The 15,991-nt window shown below is 55.7% G+C and overlaps 1 protein-coding gene and 1 pseudogene across 2 annotated transcripts in view; one reads left to right on the forward strand and one right to left on the reverse strand.

The window, feature by feature from the left end:
* TEX264 (testis expressed 264, ER-phagy receptor) overlaps positions 1-14,033 on the forward strand; it is a 33,136-nt gene extending 19,103 nt beyond the window's left edge. For both annotated transcript variants that reach the window (XM_004034228.5, XM_063703837.1), the window contains 2 exons: positions 9,115-9,283; positions 13,434-14,033. In XM_004034228.5, the coding sequence (XP_004034276.1) occupies positions 9,115-9,283; positions 13,434-13,726 (462 nt within the window). In that variant the 3' untranslated portion in view covers positions 13,727-14,033. The remainder of the gene's footprint in view (positions 1-9,114; positions 9,284-13,433) is intronic.
* On the reverse strand, positions 4,181-4,299 carry LOC115934167 (uncharacterized; annotated as a pseudogene).
* Positions 14,034-15,991: the final 1,958 nt, after the last annotated feature.

Below are 15,991 nucleotides of genomic sequence, written 5' to 3' on the forward strand. Positions count from 1 at the left end.
GAGGACACCACGTGTGGTGGCTCACGCCTGTAATCCCCACACTTTAGGAGGCTGAGGTGGGTGGATCACCTAAAGTCAGGAGTTTGAGACCAGCCTGGCCAACACAGTGAAACCCCATCTTTACTAAAAGTACAAAAATCAGCTGGGCTTGGTGGCACACACCTGTAATCTCAGCTACTCAGGAAGCCGAGGCACGAGAATTGCTTGAACTCGGGAGGCAGAGGTTGCAGTGAGCTGAGATCACGACACTGCCCAGTGAGCTGAGATCACGACACTGATCTCCAGCCTGGGTGACAGAGCAAGACTCCGTCTCAAAAAAAAAAAAAAAAAAAAAGCAGGTGAGGGAGCCCCAACAGGAATGTGAAATCTGTGGTCATTTCCCTCTTCCTGCCTGTCACCTTTGCCAAGCTAATGTGGGAAGCTTCCAAACTTTATTTTTAACAAGGGAGGCCCTCTTGGCATCTCAGCTCAGTCACTTATTCAGCAGTTATTTACTGAGGTCTCTTGTGTGTGTCATTGTTCTGCGCATGGAGGAACCAGCTAGGAGGCGTCATAGAGTCCTAATCAAAGCCAGCATCCCCATTGTTTTACAGATGGGGAGGCTGAGGCCTAGGGAAGGAAGGTGCCCCAAGGTCAAGAGATGGAGTGGTAGCTGAGTCCAGACTGGGTCCCTTAGGCCGAGGATCGTTCCGATGGCTCATGCCTTTTGCCACTCCATCCTGTACATAAGTGGGGCTGGAACCAAGAGGCTGAGAACTTGTCATCAATTTGGGATATGCTCGGGATGGTGCCCCAGGGTGGGCTTTCTTTTCTTCTTTCTCCAACCCTGGTAGTCACAGTTGGGGGCTGAGGCTTCAGGTCTAGGAGACTGCTGGGGGAGCCGAGGCAAAGCACAGGAAGAGGCTGTGTACCCGCTTGCCCAGCAGGCACTCATTAAGGCAGACCTTGGCAACTGCTCTGGGCACAGGAAGCAGCTGCTGCAGGCACCTTATCGGGCCTCTTGTCCACACCCTCAGTGAGGCAGAGGCGGTTCTATTCCCAGGCTTCCCTCCCTGGATCTCAAGGGCTGGCTTACCTGCTGGTGCTGCCACCTGCTAAGTGGCCTGCTCTGGCACAGGGAGGAGGGCACTTTTGGCAGCATCAGGACCTGGAGCTGAGTGACAATCCTCCAGCACTCTTTCCTCTTCCACCTCCTCCAGCCACAGAGCCTAGCCATGCCTGGGTGTGGGGAGGGGAGGGATAGATTCGCTGGGAAAGGTAAAACAACCCTTGTGTGGTGGTGGCATTTGGGCTGCACCTATAAGGTAGGCAGTGTTCCCCAGGTGGGAAGGCAGGTCAGGCAGAGATACTGGCTTGGTGGCAGTCATGGCTTGTGTATCCAGTGAGGCTGGAGTACAGGAGAGGAGCAAGAGTTTGGGCCTAAGAGATACAGGCTGGGTCCTGCAGGCACTAGGGAGACACTGATGGCGTCTGAGCAGATGAGTGACAGTATCCAGGATGGGCTTCAGATCAAGTCTCTTCAGTACCTAGGAGATGGGGAGGAAGAGCCAGAGGCCACAGTCAAATTCTGCACGAAGATAATGCAAGTTAGCTGAAAGTAGCAGTGACTTCTCATTCCCAGATGTCCCCAAGCCAAGAGGCGATCCTCCCACCATACCACGGCTTGGCTTCCCCGGCTCCCCTTAGGGAGCTACCCTTGGGTATTGAGGTGTTGGGAGCCAGGCCTCTCCCCTTTGTTGGCCTAGGCACTGGAACCTGCTCCTTAGCCTCTCTGGCTTTACCCCACCTCCCTCCCTTCCCCCAGGAATGAAAGCACAAAGCCAGCCTTTGCTAGGGTGGCGTGGGAGCCACCACTCTCAAAATACCAGCTCGGATATTGTAGCTTGGCAGCCCTGCAGGACCCTGGGGGCTGAAGCTTGTCTGGATGGTGCTGTGGGGTTGGGCTGTCACCAATCCAGAGGGAGCCTTCTTCCCCAGGCAGATGGAATTTACTTATCAAAGAAGAATTCTGTTGCTCTTCTCCAGGAAGCTTGAGATTGGAATTAGGGAGGGGAAAGAGATTCCAACGAGAGAATTTGCAGTGCACCCCCTTTCCCCCAAGCAGAACAACTTCTTCTTCAGCGGAGCCCTCAGATTAGGAGAGGCTAGCTGTCTAGTTATGCAGGTGGGAAGGAAAGGACTTCCCTGAGGAGTGGAGCAGAGGTCAGAGGTACCAGTTGGAGATGAGAAATTCAGGGCCTTCTCCTTCTCTCCCTCTCTTCTGTCCCCTGTCTCCTCTCCATTCCTACTTGCCCACTTGTCCTTCCCCTCTGGCAATTCCTGACTCCTCTGGCTCTCAGGTGCTTGGCTTCCCAGCTCCATCTGTACAAGCAGCCTTCCTGCTGCTGGATAATCATCAGCAACCAGTTTGTCAGCTTGTGAGCAGGACAGGGCTCAAGGTCCTTGACTACACAGACAAGCTGCTAAGAATGCTGGATCTTGGAGAGGGGGTGGGCTGTGGAGCCTGCGATGGTAGAGCCATCATCTGGAAGGCTGTGGCTCTCCTCCCAGATTTGCAAGGGAGAGCAATGGGATCAGGGCTGACTCACCCAGTGCTCTAGCTGAGCTCTCCTTAGGATACTCACTCCCGTACTCCCCAACCCTCTGGTCTGGCCACACAACGGCCCAGGCCCAAGAAGGCCAGAGCAGGGCTGAACCAGGGTTGTATCTTGGCCCTCTGGGCCTAGAGAAAGGTAAGGCTGGGTATGGATGCAGGATTAGGGGCCTCCCAGTCCATCTGGGCACTAAGGTGCTTAAGAGCCTGTGTCCCATGTGCCTGCTTAGAGGGAAACATTGTTTCCCCACCCCTCAATACCCCAGCCTGCCCTGTGCTTGACTGCTGCCTAGGCCCTCCTCCGCAGGACACCGAGGAAGCCAGGGCCTGCATCGTGCCAGGGAGATGAATAGAGGTGTAAATTGTGTGGCGAGCTGCCGGCTCTGAGGTGAAAATGAAAAGTCTTCAGGCAGTGGCGGCAGCAGGCGCAGCACGCTGGGGTGCCAGGCACAGCGCACCGTCTCCCGCCCCATTCTCTCTCACACCTTCCCACTCCTGCAGTCTTCCCCAGGTTCCCACCCAGGCCTGGACCTGCTTCCCTGGCTCCTCTGCCATTCCCTGCCTTTCAGCCGGTGGCTCCCAGGCTGGCCCTGGACTCGACCTAACCCCAAGAGGGCCATTATATCTCGTTTCCATTATGGTTTTTTTTTTTTTTTTTTTTTTTTTTTTTTTTGAGACAGAGTCTCATTCTGTCATACAGGCTGGAGTGCGGTGGCACGATCGCAGCTCACTGCAACCTCTGCCTCCCGGATTCAAGCAATTCTTCTGCTTCAGCCTCCCAAGTAGCTGGGACTACAAGCATCCGCCACCATGCCCAGCTAATTTTTGTATTTTTAGTAGAGATGGGGTTTCACCATGTCAGCCAGGCTGGTCTCGAACTCCTGACCCCAGGTGATCTGCCCACCTTGGCCTCCCAAAGTGCTGGGATGACGGGTGTGAGCCACCACTCCCGGCCTCCATTATGTTTTCTACTTGGCTGATCTGTTGCACAGAAAAATGGGCTGTGCTTGAGTTACCTTTGTGACTTAATGTTTGTGGTAGTCCCTCCATTGATTCTTTTTGGGTTTTCTGAGTATAGTTTTCTTACCGTCACATAATGGTGTTTTTATTCATCCTTTCCAGTTCCTCACTTCTTTTGAGATCATCTATTCTAATCCCTTTCTTTCCTTCCTTCCTTCCTTCCTTCCCTTCCCTTCCCTTCCCCTTCCTTCCTTCCTTCCTTCCTTCCTTCCTTCCGTCCATCCGTCCTTCCTTCCTTCCTTCCTTCCTTCTTCTTTCTTGTTTTGCTCTGTTGCCCGGGCTGGAGTGCAGTGGCGCGATCTCGGCTCACTGCACCTCCATCTCCCGCATTCAAGCAATTCTCCTGCCTCAGCCTCCCGAGTAGCTGGGATTACATGCACCTGTCACCACACCTGGCTAATTTTTGTATTTTTAGTAGAGACAGGGTTTCACTATGTTGGCCAGGCTGGTCTGAAACTCGTGACCTCAAGTAATCCACCCGCCTTGACCTCCCAAAGTGCTAGGATTGCAGGCATGAGCCACTGCGCCTGGCCAAAGAGGGAAAGAGGGAGGGAACGATAGGCCAAAAGCCTACAGCACCCGGTATTCCCAGGCAGTCTCCCGTCCAAGTACTAACTAGACCCGACCTTGCTTAGCTTCTGATATCAGACAAGATCAGGCGCATTCAGGGTGGTATGACTGTAGACCCTTTATTTCATACTTGGGCAAATTGAGGGCCAGAGGGAAGCTACCCATTTGTGTAGCCAAGCCAACGCCCTAGGCTCCTGCCTGGGGTGCTCTCTGCCACTTCCTGCTTCCTCTTTTCCCTCCCTGACCATCCTGTCTTATTCCCTGTCTCCTTTGCCTGCCATTTTCAGAGCTTTGGGCTCTGCTGGTGTGAGGGGAGAGTAGAGAGAGGGGAAGGTGCTCACCAGCCCTTCTGCAGGCTCTCCCTGCTGCTGTGGCAAGGCCCCAGAGCACCAACAGACAGGTCTGGCTTCTGGGCCAGAAGCTTTGGGGCAGCCTGGTGGGGGTGAGAGGAAAGTTTCCAGGCAGAATAATAACGTGCTACCTTCTAGCTGCAGCCTCTTGCTATACCTCCCCAAAGCATGCACATGCCATGAAGACCAGCTGCCTGAGGGGCCTCCAGGGTTTGAGCCCCCACTTGCAGGGACTGCTGTGTGCAGGCAGGTGCATGTTGGTATCTGTAATTAAAAATGAGCATGCATCACTTCACCCAGTGAGGAGACGCCACTACCTCGGGTGGGAAGGAACAGCTGCTTGCTGGCTGTGCAGCTGCCTGGGTATCCAGCCTGGCACAGAAGGATAGATAGGACTGGGTAGCTCAGGGTGAACAGTAAGGCAAGGCCCAGGGCCCCTCAGCCAGACCTCATCCCTTGCTGGGCCTAGAGCTTATGTAGGAGATGTGACCCGTCCTTGGCCCACACATTGCCTCTTTCTTTTGGGCATTTGCAGCCACCTAGTTCTAAGCAAACCTCCAGCCTCTGGGTAGCCTGGGAGTGGGACCCATCATCAGCCTTCGTCCTGGGCCTGACCTCTTCTGTCTTCTATTTGCTCCCAACCCCTAGCTGAAGCCAGGGCACAGGGTGATGTCCTGAATACAAAGCACTAAATGAGGATAGTTCAGGTCCTCTCTCTTACCTCTTTTCTTCCTCTCCCATAATTCAGAAAGACCTGCTGGGGAGGCACTGTGGGTGCCGTGGGGGAAAGCTTGGTCTGGTGTATCAGTCTTGCCCTGTTGTGGGAGCCCTGAGCTGAATGGGGTAAATGCCTGCACCCTGCCCAGGAGATGAACTCAGGCTGAAGTGAGGTGGGAGTGTGTGGTGTGTCCCCAAGGTAGCTGACGCAGTGGCACTGTGGCAGCCTATGTGAGGTGGGTGAGCTGCTCCTTCCCTTTTTTGCCAACACTCCTGAGTGGGTGAGCAGGTGTTGGTGCAGGGTGGGGTGGTGGTGGGGAAGTGCTGGTGTCTGGGGTCTCTTAGAAATTCCTGCATCATGGGTGGTGTCCCAAGTCCCCATCTTGTTTCTGCATGTGGAAGACCCAGGTGGGAGGGAAGGCTCGGAGGTGTGTCTGAGGGACTGGAACTCTGAATCCAGTTTCTGGCAGACCCTGGGGGCACCTTGGCATGGTTCACTGACTTTTGCCTGTTAGGTGGAGAGGAATGTGAACATCTGCAACTCTCCCACCTTGGAAAGAGGCTTTATAGTCTCCTTGGGTCTGTGTGTGGGAGTGAGCTGCTCTGGGCTGTGGGTTTGTTAGATGGCCAGTGGTGTCAGTGGCAGAGCACGTTCTCATGTCCTGGCAATGCTTCCACACACTGCTGGCTGTCTGGGCTGTGGAAGGGGATGTGCCAGGGCTAGGAGGACCCCAGGCCCACCCAGGCTCTTCACCAGTGGGACCAGCCCAGTGTGACCTTGAGCTAGTGTCCTTGGCCACTGGCAGTCTGCTCTCCAAGGGCTCCCTGGGGCTAACTGAGGGAGAGGCAGCTGGCCTCGCCTTCCTCCAATGATTTTCCAATATTTACTGGCTCATTGACATATTGCCCGGGCCATGGCTCCTACTGTGCAGCAAGGACCTGAGAGCCAGCCCATGGTCACCCTGTCTTCCCTCCGAGGTTGCACCTGGCTGGGAGGGAAAGGGCTTGTCCTCTCTGCCTGATCACTCAGGGACAGAGCATATAGCTCGTCCTCCCCCTCACCTTCCATCCCCAGCCCCCACTAGAGTCATTCTTGCTCAGTGGGCAGAGCATGGAAGGGAGAGCAGTCTCCCAGGAAGGGCCAGGGGGCAACGACAAGCCCCTTCTCTGCCTGTGGGCCTGGCTTAGAAGTTTGCTCCTTTGCCTTCTTCCTGTCCCTTCTCTGCCCAAGTCTGAATTTTGGTAGGAGCTGGTGCATGTGCTATAATGATTTGGGGCTGAACAGTCAATGGTATTTTAATTAGCTCCATGCCTCCCTCCAGTAGGGAGGACCAGGGCCCCCAGGTAACAGCGGGTAGGACCAGGCTAGTTTTGGGCCTGAGGCTGCCCCTCCAGGGGTCTGGGAGCAGGCTCTGGGACCTGGTGCTCCCTGTGTGGGATGCTGTGAGGAGGGAGAGCTGGGCAGAGAAGAAAGGGCTGTGTCGCAGGGCCACAGTTTTCTCTCCATCCTCTGTCTCCCTTGTTCCTTTGTTCTCCCTGATGGCTTTGAGATGAAGGCGACGGCAAGGATGGAGGATGCAGTTTCCATGGCAACGGGGCTGTCCACAGCCAGGCAACTTCAGAGCCGGGCTCTCCGGAGGAGGCAGATGCGCAGAACAGCCGCAGAGCTGCCTCCCGCCTGCCAACGAGGGGGCTGGCAGAGCAGGTGGCACAGGGTGGCAGCCTGGTGCTGCCCAGCCTAGGGGAGAGGGTGGAAAGAGCAGTACTCCCTCTTATTATCTTGTTACGGCCAAGTTCCTCCAGAAGGGAAGCTAGGGAGGTGGCTTGAGTGTTGAGAGGGGTTGGGCTAGGGTCCCCATTGTCCCTGGAATCTCTGGGTGGACACAGGCTCTGTCCTCTGGGATCTTCCCCCAAAAGCCAAATGTCTGCTGCTCTTGTGATGGCCACTCAGCTACTACCCTTTGGATCCTTTGTCCAGAGTGTGAGGATGTTGGTGAAGGCCATGCCCTGACTAGATTCAGGAATCCTTTTCTTCCATCTAGCTACCGGGGAAGGACCTGGACCTTCTTCAGGGGCCTCCCTGCCCCTGGCCTCAGTGACCTGGACCAGTTTGCTGAGTTGGGTTCAGGTTTGGCAGATGCCTGCCTCTAAGTGCTGGCATTGGAGGGGCCCCAGAGCCTGACAGCTCCTGCTTCCTGACACTGTGATCTTGTTTAGCCTCCTCCTGGAGACCAAGGCTGGAGTGGGTACGTGAGTGGGTAGAGAAGCAAAGACAGCCATCTGTGTGTTTAGAAATGGGAGGTGTCAGGGGCATGGACTCTTGAGATGGAGGAAGCCCCGAGGGCACCCAGGTTGGCAAAGAAGATTTGACTCCAACTATTAAAAAATAATGACTTTCCTTCACCGACCTTGGAAGCATCAGAGCTAGGGTGTTCTACTTTGCTGTTGAGCACATGGAGACTTAGGATGGAAGGCTTTGCCTGGATCACCCATGGAGTCAGAGGCTGAGCCACAACCAGACCTGGGCCAGGCCGTCCACCTCCCGCATGGCCTCCTAGATGCACCCTCCCTTCAGCTGGCTGCTGAGGGTCCTAGCTAGATAAACCTTTCAGGCTCACTCCCCTTTCCCTTTATCATCCGTGGGCTTGCTTTTAACCCTTCTTTGCTTGCTTGCTTTAGTTGAAGGAGGTTCCTCAACCCTAGGGTTGGCCAGGCAGGTGGACAAGTGGAGTCTTGGAGTGGCTTCTCCTTGCCAGGCAGTAAGTCTCTCATTACTGCTAAGTGGAAGGCTCATTTCAGAGCTCATGGTGAGAGCGGGACGAGTGCTATAAATAGTCGTGTTGTGAAGATTGGCGGGTGAGCAGTGACAGGGCAGGGGCCTTGCAGTCATCTTAGTGGGTATTTGTGCTCCTTCGCAGGAAAGCGGGGTGGGCAGGCTCTGAGTAAGAGGCACTTGACCCCTGTTCTGGCTGTCCCTGCCTGCCTCAGGGTGGCTCTGGCATGTCTGTGCCCCTCCATACACATTGGGGGATGGGGAGCACTGGATTCTGTGTCTAGGCAGAGGGAGGTGGAGTGCCTTTTGGAACTTGGGGCCCAAAAGATGGTACATCAGCCCACTGGGTAATGTCCTGTGCTAGATCTACTTGTCCTACCTGACCTTCCAGTCCAGGGTCTCCCTCTTCCCCATCAGCTAAAACCTGAGTTTACATGTGAGGAGGTATGGGAACCATATCTGATAGTCTCAGAGGCTGACATAGCTCTAAACTAGCAGGGGAATGAATGGGAGTGGAAGTGGTGTTTAGCTGGCCTTGATCCCTGTTCAGGGTCTATAGTAGCATGTCTGCAAGAGCAGGGGCTGGAGGCCTAAGGACTGGGGGTGCTGGTCTTCTGATATCTGTGGGTCAGTCAGGTTGTCCAAGGTGGAGAGGAGGTCAGGGCCAGGGGGTCCTGGGATGGAAAGTCTGGCAGGTGAGACCTTGGCTTGGGCACATGGGGTCCCTATCCTGGGGTGGTCCAGGGGTGCCAAGCTTCGTGGCTCTGTGAGACCAGTGCCTTCTGGAACAGCTTTTTGGTCTCAGATGTACACAAAGGAGAGCAGTGCCAGGCTCCTGGGTTCTTTTACCACCTGCCCTAGGGTGTCATCCTGGGTCTTCAGACTATTATTGCACTCTGGACTATGGGGCCCTGCTGTTAGGGTGATCTATGTGTGCCTCCCTCAGCAGGGCTTTGGAACTTGGAAGAGGTTGAGAGGCAGAGCCAGCCCCTGGGACAGAATAGGTAATAGACAGTTCTGGGGGTCACCCAGGGACAAGTGAGTCAGGGGCCCTGTAGGGCTCATTCTACCTTTTGCCACTCTCTGACTAGGAGCGGAAGCTGTGTGCCTATCCTCGGCTGGAGATCTACCAGGAAGACCAGATCCATTTCATGTGCCCACTGGCACGGCAGGGAGACTTCTATGTGCCTGAGGTGAAGGAGACAGAGTGGAAATGGCGGGGGCTTGTGGAGGCCATTGACACCCAGGTGGATGGCACAGGTACAGAAGGTGGGGTATGAGGATGGGGCCCTCCTGGAGCTCCTCTCTTCTGGACTCCAGGGGCTTGGTTGAGGAGGCTCCTCCCTCTCTGGGTTGGCACTGTGGGTGTCAGGCTGTGCTTGGCAGAGGGAGGAAGGAGACCCACCTACCTGAGGACCCACATGTGGAGTTGCCTGTTCCCAGACACGTGGATCTACATAGATGTGGATTCACACACATTACCTCCTGGCAACACAGATACAAAGACCCTGCCTGGATTCCCTCCAGATGCAGCAGGAGTACCCTTGGAAACAAAGATCACAGACAGCTCGATGTTCATGGGAGGGGGCTGAGGCTGCTCAGGAAAGGAGTCCCTTGGGTGGGGCTCAGCAGGAAGTAAGATTGGCATAGATCTGGAAGGTAAGGAGGGGAGCAAAGTGTTCTCTTGTCCCTCAGTATGGGCCCCACCCAGAGCCAGCTGCTTTCTCCCTGCCAGGGAACAACCAGGGAGCATGCAGAGGGGAGCCAGGAGATCAGTCACCTGTGCCTTTCTCCAGGGCCAGCCCACACTCCTGCTGGCAGCCTCAAGGCCCCAGGTCCAGGCTGGAAGGCTGCTTGCCTGCCCACCCCTCTGCAATGATCTGTGACCCCGGGCTGTCTCAGGCACAAGGGGGTCTGCTGGGTTACATCCCAGATGGTCCCAGGGGGCCTTATCCTTGGCCAACCTGGTGGAGTTTGTGACTTCTAGGAGTGGTACAGGGCTGTGGGGAGAGGAACTGTCCCTCCTCCCCTCCTTCTTTAGCAGATGCTCTGCCCATCCAGTCTTCAACAGCCAAGGTCACCCTAGGGAGACATGTGTCAGCTAGGGCTGGGTAGGAGGGTATTGGGAGCAGTCTCTACTCCCTAGGGGCCTGTGTCCAACACAGTTAACTTCATCTGCCACTTAATTACCTCCATGGGGTACAGCTCCCTTCTGCCTGGTAGTGCCCGGCAGACACTCTTCAGTGCCCCTACTGTGGGCACAGGACATGGCACAAGGTCAGCAGGCCCAGGCAGCCTCCAGGGCAGGAAGACAGAGTGCCTTCACTTTACTGTGACCTCCCTCTGCTGCCTGCCTCCCCCTCCTTGACCCACCCACCCAGCTTCCTTCCCTCCCAAACACTGCCTGTCGGGGTCATTGAAGGACTGCTTGGCACCCACTACAGCTGGCTGCAGTGGCAGCTCCCACATTCCCCAGCTCCTCAGCCTGTTTTCCTCCCCTCCAGCCCGCCCACCCACTCCCTGGTGTTGGGGCCAAGGGGTCTGCCCACCTCTCACAGGGCCTGTCCTGACACCCCAGGGGGACTCAGTGTTTGCCCACCAGGTGCATGCCACTGACACAGCAGTTGGTGGTGGGTGCATGCAGGATGTCTGACTGCCCAAGGCTTGGCCTGTCCCTGCCCGCCTCCCTGCTGTGGCCCTAGCTTGGGCCGGGAGGTGAAAGGGGGTGATTAGCTGCCTTGTGCCTGTTATTACATTGATGTATTATTTAGCTTCAGAGAGGCGATAAATATTTGATCGTCTTGCACTGGCTGTGGGCAGAGTGAGAGGGAGGGATTTGGGTGAAGGGGGTGGGCTTCAAGTCCCCTGCCCCAGTAGTCGTGGGGATTTAGGTAGGGCCCTGCCTTGCCTGGTATCTTCTGCCCAGGGATGCAGGCATGGGACTCTGGGACCTCCTCCTGTGTAGATCTTGGTGGGGGTACAGGGATGCTACTTCCCTGTATTGCACTCCTTTTTTTTTTTTTCTTCTGCGGCAAGGTCTGGCTCTATCGCCCAGGCTGGAGTGGTGCAGTGGCAAGATCTCGGCTCACTGTAACCTTTCCCTCCCAGGCTTAAGCTGTCCTCCCACCTCAGCCTCCTGAGTAGCTGTGACAAGAGGTGTGTACCACCATGCTTGGCTAATTTTTGTATTTTTTTATAGAGATGGTGTTTCGCCATATTGCCCAGGCTGGCCTTGAACTTGTTAGCTCAAGTGATCCTGCCTCAGCCTCCCAAAGTGTTGGGATTCTAGGCATGAGCCACCATGCCCAGCTGGATTCCTTTTTTTTGTTTGTTTGTTTTTAAAGACAGAGTTTTCCTTTTTTGCCCAGGCTGGAGTGAAATGGCATGATCTTGGCTCACTGCAACCTCCACCTCCTGGGTTCAAGCGATTCTCCTGCGTCAGCTTCCCGAGTAGCTGGGATTACAGGTGCCTGCCACCATGCCCGGCTAATTTTTGTATTTTTAGTAGAGATGGGGTTTTGCCATGTTGGCTAGGCTGGTCTGGAACTCCTGACCTCAGGTGATCCACCTGCCTCAGCCTCCCAAAGTGCTGGGATTACAGGCGTGAGCCACCGTGCCTGGCCTCCAGCTGAATTCCTTTGCTTGAAGTGTATATATGTCCCCAGGGGCTGTCTTCATTTCAGCAGGCTGTCCTGGCCTGAAGGAGGCACCCCTAGGCTCCTTCCTCTGAACATTCCTAGCCTAGGAGCTGGGTGGTAGGAGGTAGCATGCTGGGAAGCAGGCACATTCCTATACCTGGGGTCCCAGGAGAGCCATTGGGTGGGTGGGCAGACAGAACATACAGTTTAATAGGGCCAGGGAGAAACTGTCTCCCTCCTTTGCTCTTTTCAGGCCTGCGGTCCCTGGGGCACTGATCATTATTTAAGGAGCAGTGAGGGCCTGGCATCCTGTCCCCTGGTCAGAAGAAACTACCTAAAACTCAAAGCTCCCCCAGCTCCCTGACCACCTCATTCACAGGCCTCTGTCCTGGGAGCCACACCTGGGGCCTCAGCAAGAGGAGGGCCCTGGGCCAGCAGCCTGGGCTTCTAGGGCTCACCTCACCTCTGCCAGTAGCGCCCAGAGGGCATATTCTGGGGGCTGAGTGGGTGGTGGGGGTAGGGAGAGACCCCAAATTCCCCCACCTCCTAATTCTCCCACCCCCAACCTAGGCCCCATTTGAGGCTCAAGGAAAGCCCCAGGCTGAGTCCAGGCACCAAGCAGACCCCAGCTGCACCTGGCTTGGCTCCAACACCATGGAGACAGTGGCTGGGGAAGCTGGCCAACCCCTCACCTTCTGTGATGTTTGACAGCTGACCCTCTCCCCATCATACAGGAAGGGTAGCAGATCCACTTTCTCCCAGTCTGGATTCCCGCACACAGTGAGCCTGAGCCATGTGTTCCTCCTTGCCACCCCAGCCTGCATTCAGTGCCTCTGATCCAGGGAGATGAACCCAGGGGTTGCTCCTGGACAGGGCAGATGAAGGGGCTGCTTGCTTGGAGGATGTATTGGGGGTGGAAGGAGCAGGTTAGAAGGAGTTTGGGCCATCAACCTGGCTCAGCACTGGTTTGGGGCACCCCAACCACCAGCAGAGTGCTCTCATCATCCCCTTTTGCTATCTTGTGGCTCAGGAAGCACCAGTCATTGGGGGTGGGGTGGGTAAGGGTTTCTCAGGGTCGACCCAGGCATAGGGAGAGAAAGCCCTTAACATGTTTCATCCCAGCACCCTCCTCCTTGCAGCTGGTTGAGTATTTCTCAGGCCTTCTCCATCATCTTCGTACTTCAGCTCCCTCCTCAATTGGGGACTTGGTGTGTACCAGAGGCAGGGGCCTGCTGACTCCCTGGATGCTGCTCCTGGGAGCCCTGCACGGGGGAGGGCTGCAGAGGGGCCTCCTGCTGCATTCTGCAGTCCTCTTGCCCTGTGGGTGATGTTCTGTAGCTGGCCCTGGACACATCTCTTTCCAAGCTTGAAATGGGGGAAGGTGGAGGGGACACTACTTGGGTCTCTTTGTTCTACCTCAGCTCCTCACCTCAGGGCTGAGTGGCCCTTAGTAAATGCAGGGGGAGGGCAGCAGGCTTTGTGGAAGTGCAGGGAGCTGAGGCTAATTTAGAGTGGAGAGAAGAGTGCACAGCTGCCTCCTCCCACCTTCTCTCCCTCCCTCCCTCCTTCCCTCACTCCCTTCCTCCCAGCTCTTTCCCTCTGCCCTGTCTGTGCAGCCCCAGTCAGGGTAGAGGGCAGAGGGCAGCTGGAGCAAGCCCCCTGAGCCCAGGAGGCTGCATTATTCATGAGTGCACTGCGTGCTCAGTTGCCTCTCCCTGGAGGAGGGGGTGGGCTGGTCCTGGCTAACCTGTGCTCCCTTTTCCTGGTCATAGGAGCTGACACAATGAGTGACACGAGTTCTGTAAGCTTGGAAGTGAGCCCTGGCAGCCGGGAGACTTCAGCTGCCACACTGTCACCTGGGGCAAGCAGCCGTGGCTGGGATGATGGTGACACCCGCAGCGAGCACAGCTACAGCGAGTCAGGTGCCAGCGGCTCCTCTTTTGAGGAGCTGGACTTGGAGGGCGAGGGGCCCTTAGGGGAGTCACGGCTGGACCCTGAGACTGAGCCCCTGGGGACTACCAAGTGGCCCTGGGAGCCCAGTGCCCCTGAGAAGGGCAAGGAGTAACCCATGGCCTGCACCCTCCTGCAGTGCAGTTGCTGAGGAACTGAGCAGACTCTCCAGCAGACTCTCCAGCCCTGTTCCTCCTTCCTCTGGGGGAGGAGGGGTTCCTGAGGGACCTGACTTCCCCTGCTCCAGGCCTCTTGCTAAGCCTTCTCCTCACTGCCCTTTAGGCTCCCAGGGCCAGAGGAGCCAGGGACTATTTTCTGCACCAGCCCCCAGGGCTGCCGCCCCTGTTGTGTCTTTTTTTCAGACTCACAGTGGAGCTTCCAGGACCCAGAATAAAGCCAATGATTTACTTGTTTCACCTGGATTTGGGTTGTGTATTTGTTTGTTCTGCCTTGGTTGGGGGCGGTGGGGGGTGGCTGTACAGATAGGCTGGGAGTGGGAAGGAGCCTCCCCTCCCCAGGACAAAGAACGGAAGGAACATGGCAGGTACCCTGGGGTGGGGGGAGGAGGGGAGTTAGAGATCCTCCACGTCCTGCTCTGTGACCCCAGTGGCCAGCTGCCCCTCCATTGCAGCTGCCAGAGAGCAAGCAGAGCCTGGCTTGGGTGAGAGCTGAGTATGGGGTGCCCTTCAGGGCTCAGGAATGGGGAGCTCACAGCCTGTCTTCATCTGCCTCCAAGGGATGCCTTGGTGTCTGTGACTAGTGTGCCTGCACGCTGGTACTTCCCCAGTAGGCGAGGCTCCCCCACTGTGCCTGCCAGTGGCTGTGTACCTGTGTGTGTGCATGTGCACCCACGCTCATGCATTTGGCTCTGTGTAACCACGGATGGATGGGGCTGCTTGGGTAAAGCTGTGCCCAGGTGAGCATCAGGGTATGATTGTACCTGAGCATGGCTGAGTCTGTGTGGATGGCTGTGTGCCTGTGTGAGTGTGTGTGTGTGTGTGTGTGTGTATTGCTGTGCTTTGTGTCTGTGTATGGTTGTATTATAGGAGCATGTGAGGCTGGCTAACAGCATCTCTATGGGGGCTTTGTTCATATACAACTGTGTGTGGCTGTGTCTGTACAACTGTGTGTATGGTGATGTTCATGACATTCATGTATAAAGCTATGTCATAAAAACACACATTTGCTATGTGTCCTGCAGCTGTGTATCCATAATTATGGCCATGTATGTGTGGACATGTCTTGGTGGACAGCTATTTGTGGCAAGTCCGTGTGTGAGCAGCTGTATATACGTGGCTGTGTCCACATGTGCAGCCATGTGTAGACATGGTCACATGTTCTTAGGGGCAGGGGTGTGCCCATGTGTATTATGGCTGTCTACAAGTATAGCTGTGTGTGGTTGCATGTTTACGTGTACTATGCATGTGGCCATGTCCACATGTACAACTGTGTAAAGCTAAGTGTATGTCCTCATCTGTGTGCACACAGCTGGGAGTGATGGCTGCCTAGCTGTGTGTAACTGTGTGTCCATGTGCTGCGACTGTGCAGCTTGTTTGCTGCAGGCCACATCATGGACTTTTCTGGCTGATGCTGTACACAGCCATATCTGTGTTTACAGCCCTGTGCCTTTTGTGAGGCTGACTTGTTGAGCAGGTTGGGAGTGTGGCTAGAAGGAGTGTGTGACTCCTCACCTCAGCACCCTCCTGCTGTCAACCTCTCTGCTCCAGAGGCCTGGCCCATTGCTCACCTACCCCAGGGAGCTGTTGCTCTGAGGCAGCCAGAGAGGGTGAGAGCAGCCGATGGCAGAGTTGGAGGTGGAAGACAGCATGTCTGTCTCCCACTGCCACCTTGTCTCCTGTTAGTGATGGGGCTTGTGTTTGTTTGGGTTTTATGTGTCTGTTTTGTTTCAAAGCTGTATTCTTTCCACAGCAGCCGGACATCGGGTTTCTGTGTCCAGGGAAAAAGCTCGTCCTTGGTGATCACCCCCGCACCCCTACGGACTGCCACACGCACATGTGGGTGTGTGTGCCTGAGGGGTCTGGGCTTGGCATGTTCATTAGCATGTATCTGAGCTGGCCTTGCTTCCACTGACACCTGTGGAAGAAAGGGCAGTGTCAGGGGAATGTGTGTAGGGATGCCATGCCCCTTGGCACTTGTTAGTGTGTGCACATGTTAGGGGCAGATAGCACAGGCTCTCTAATCCCCATTCCTTCAGCATAGTCTGGCACTACAGCTTATCCACTACCCTCTACCCAGGGGCGTCCTTCCCCATCCTGCTGTGGGAGGGAAGAGTCAAGAGAGTCTTCTCAGAGCTGTCCTCCCTCTGCTTGGGCTCCAGCTCTCACTCCCTCCTACGCAGCAGCCAGTTCCAGAAGCCTTT

This window comes from Gorilla gorilla, chromosome 2 (assembly GCF_029281585.2).
Source record: "Gorilla gorilla gorilla isolate KB3781 chromosome 2, NHGRI_mGorGor1-v2.1_pri, whole genome shotgun sequence".
NCBI lineage: Eukaryota > Metazoa > Chordata > Mammalia > Primates > Hominidae > Gorilla > Gorilla gorilla.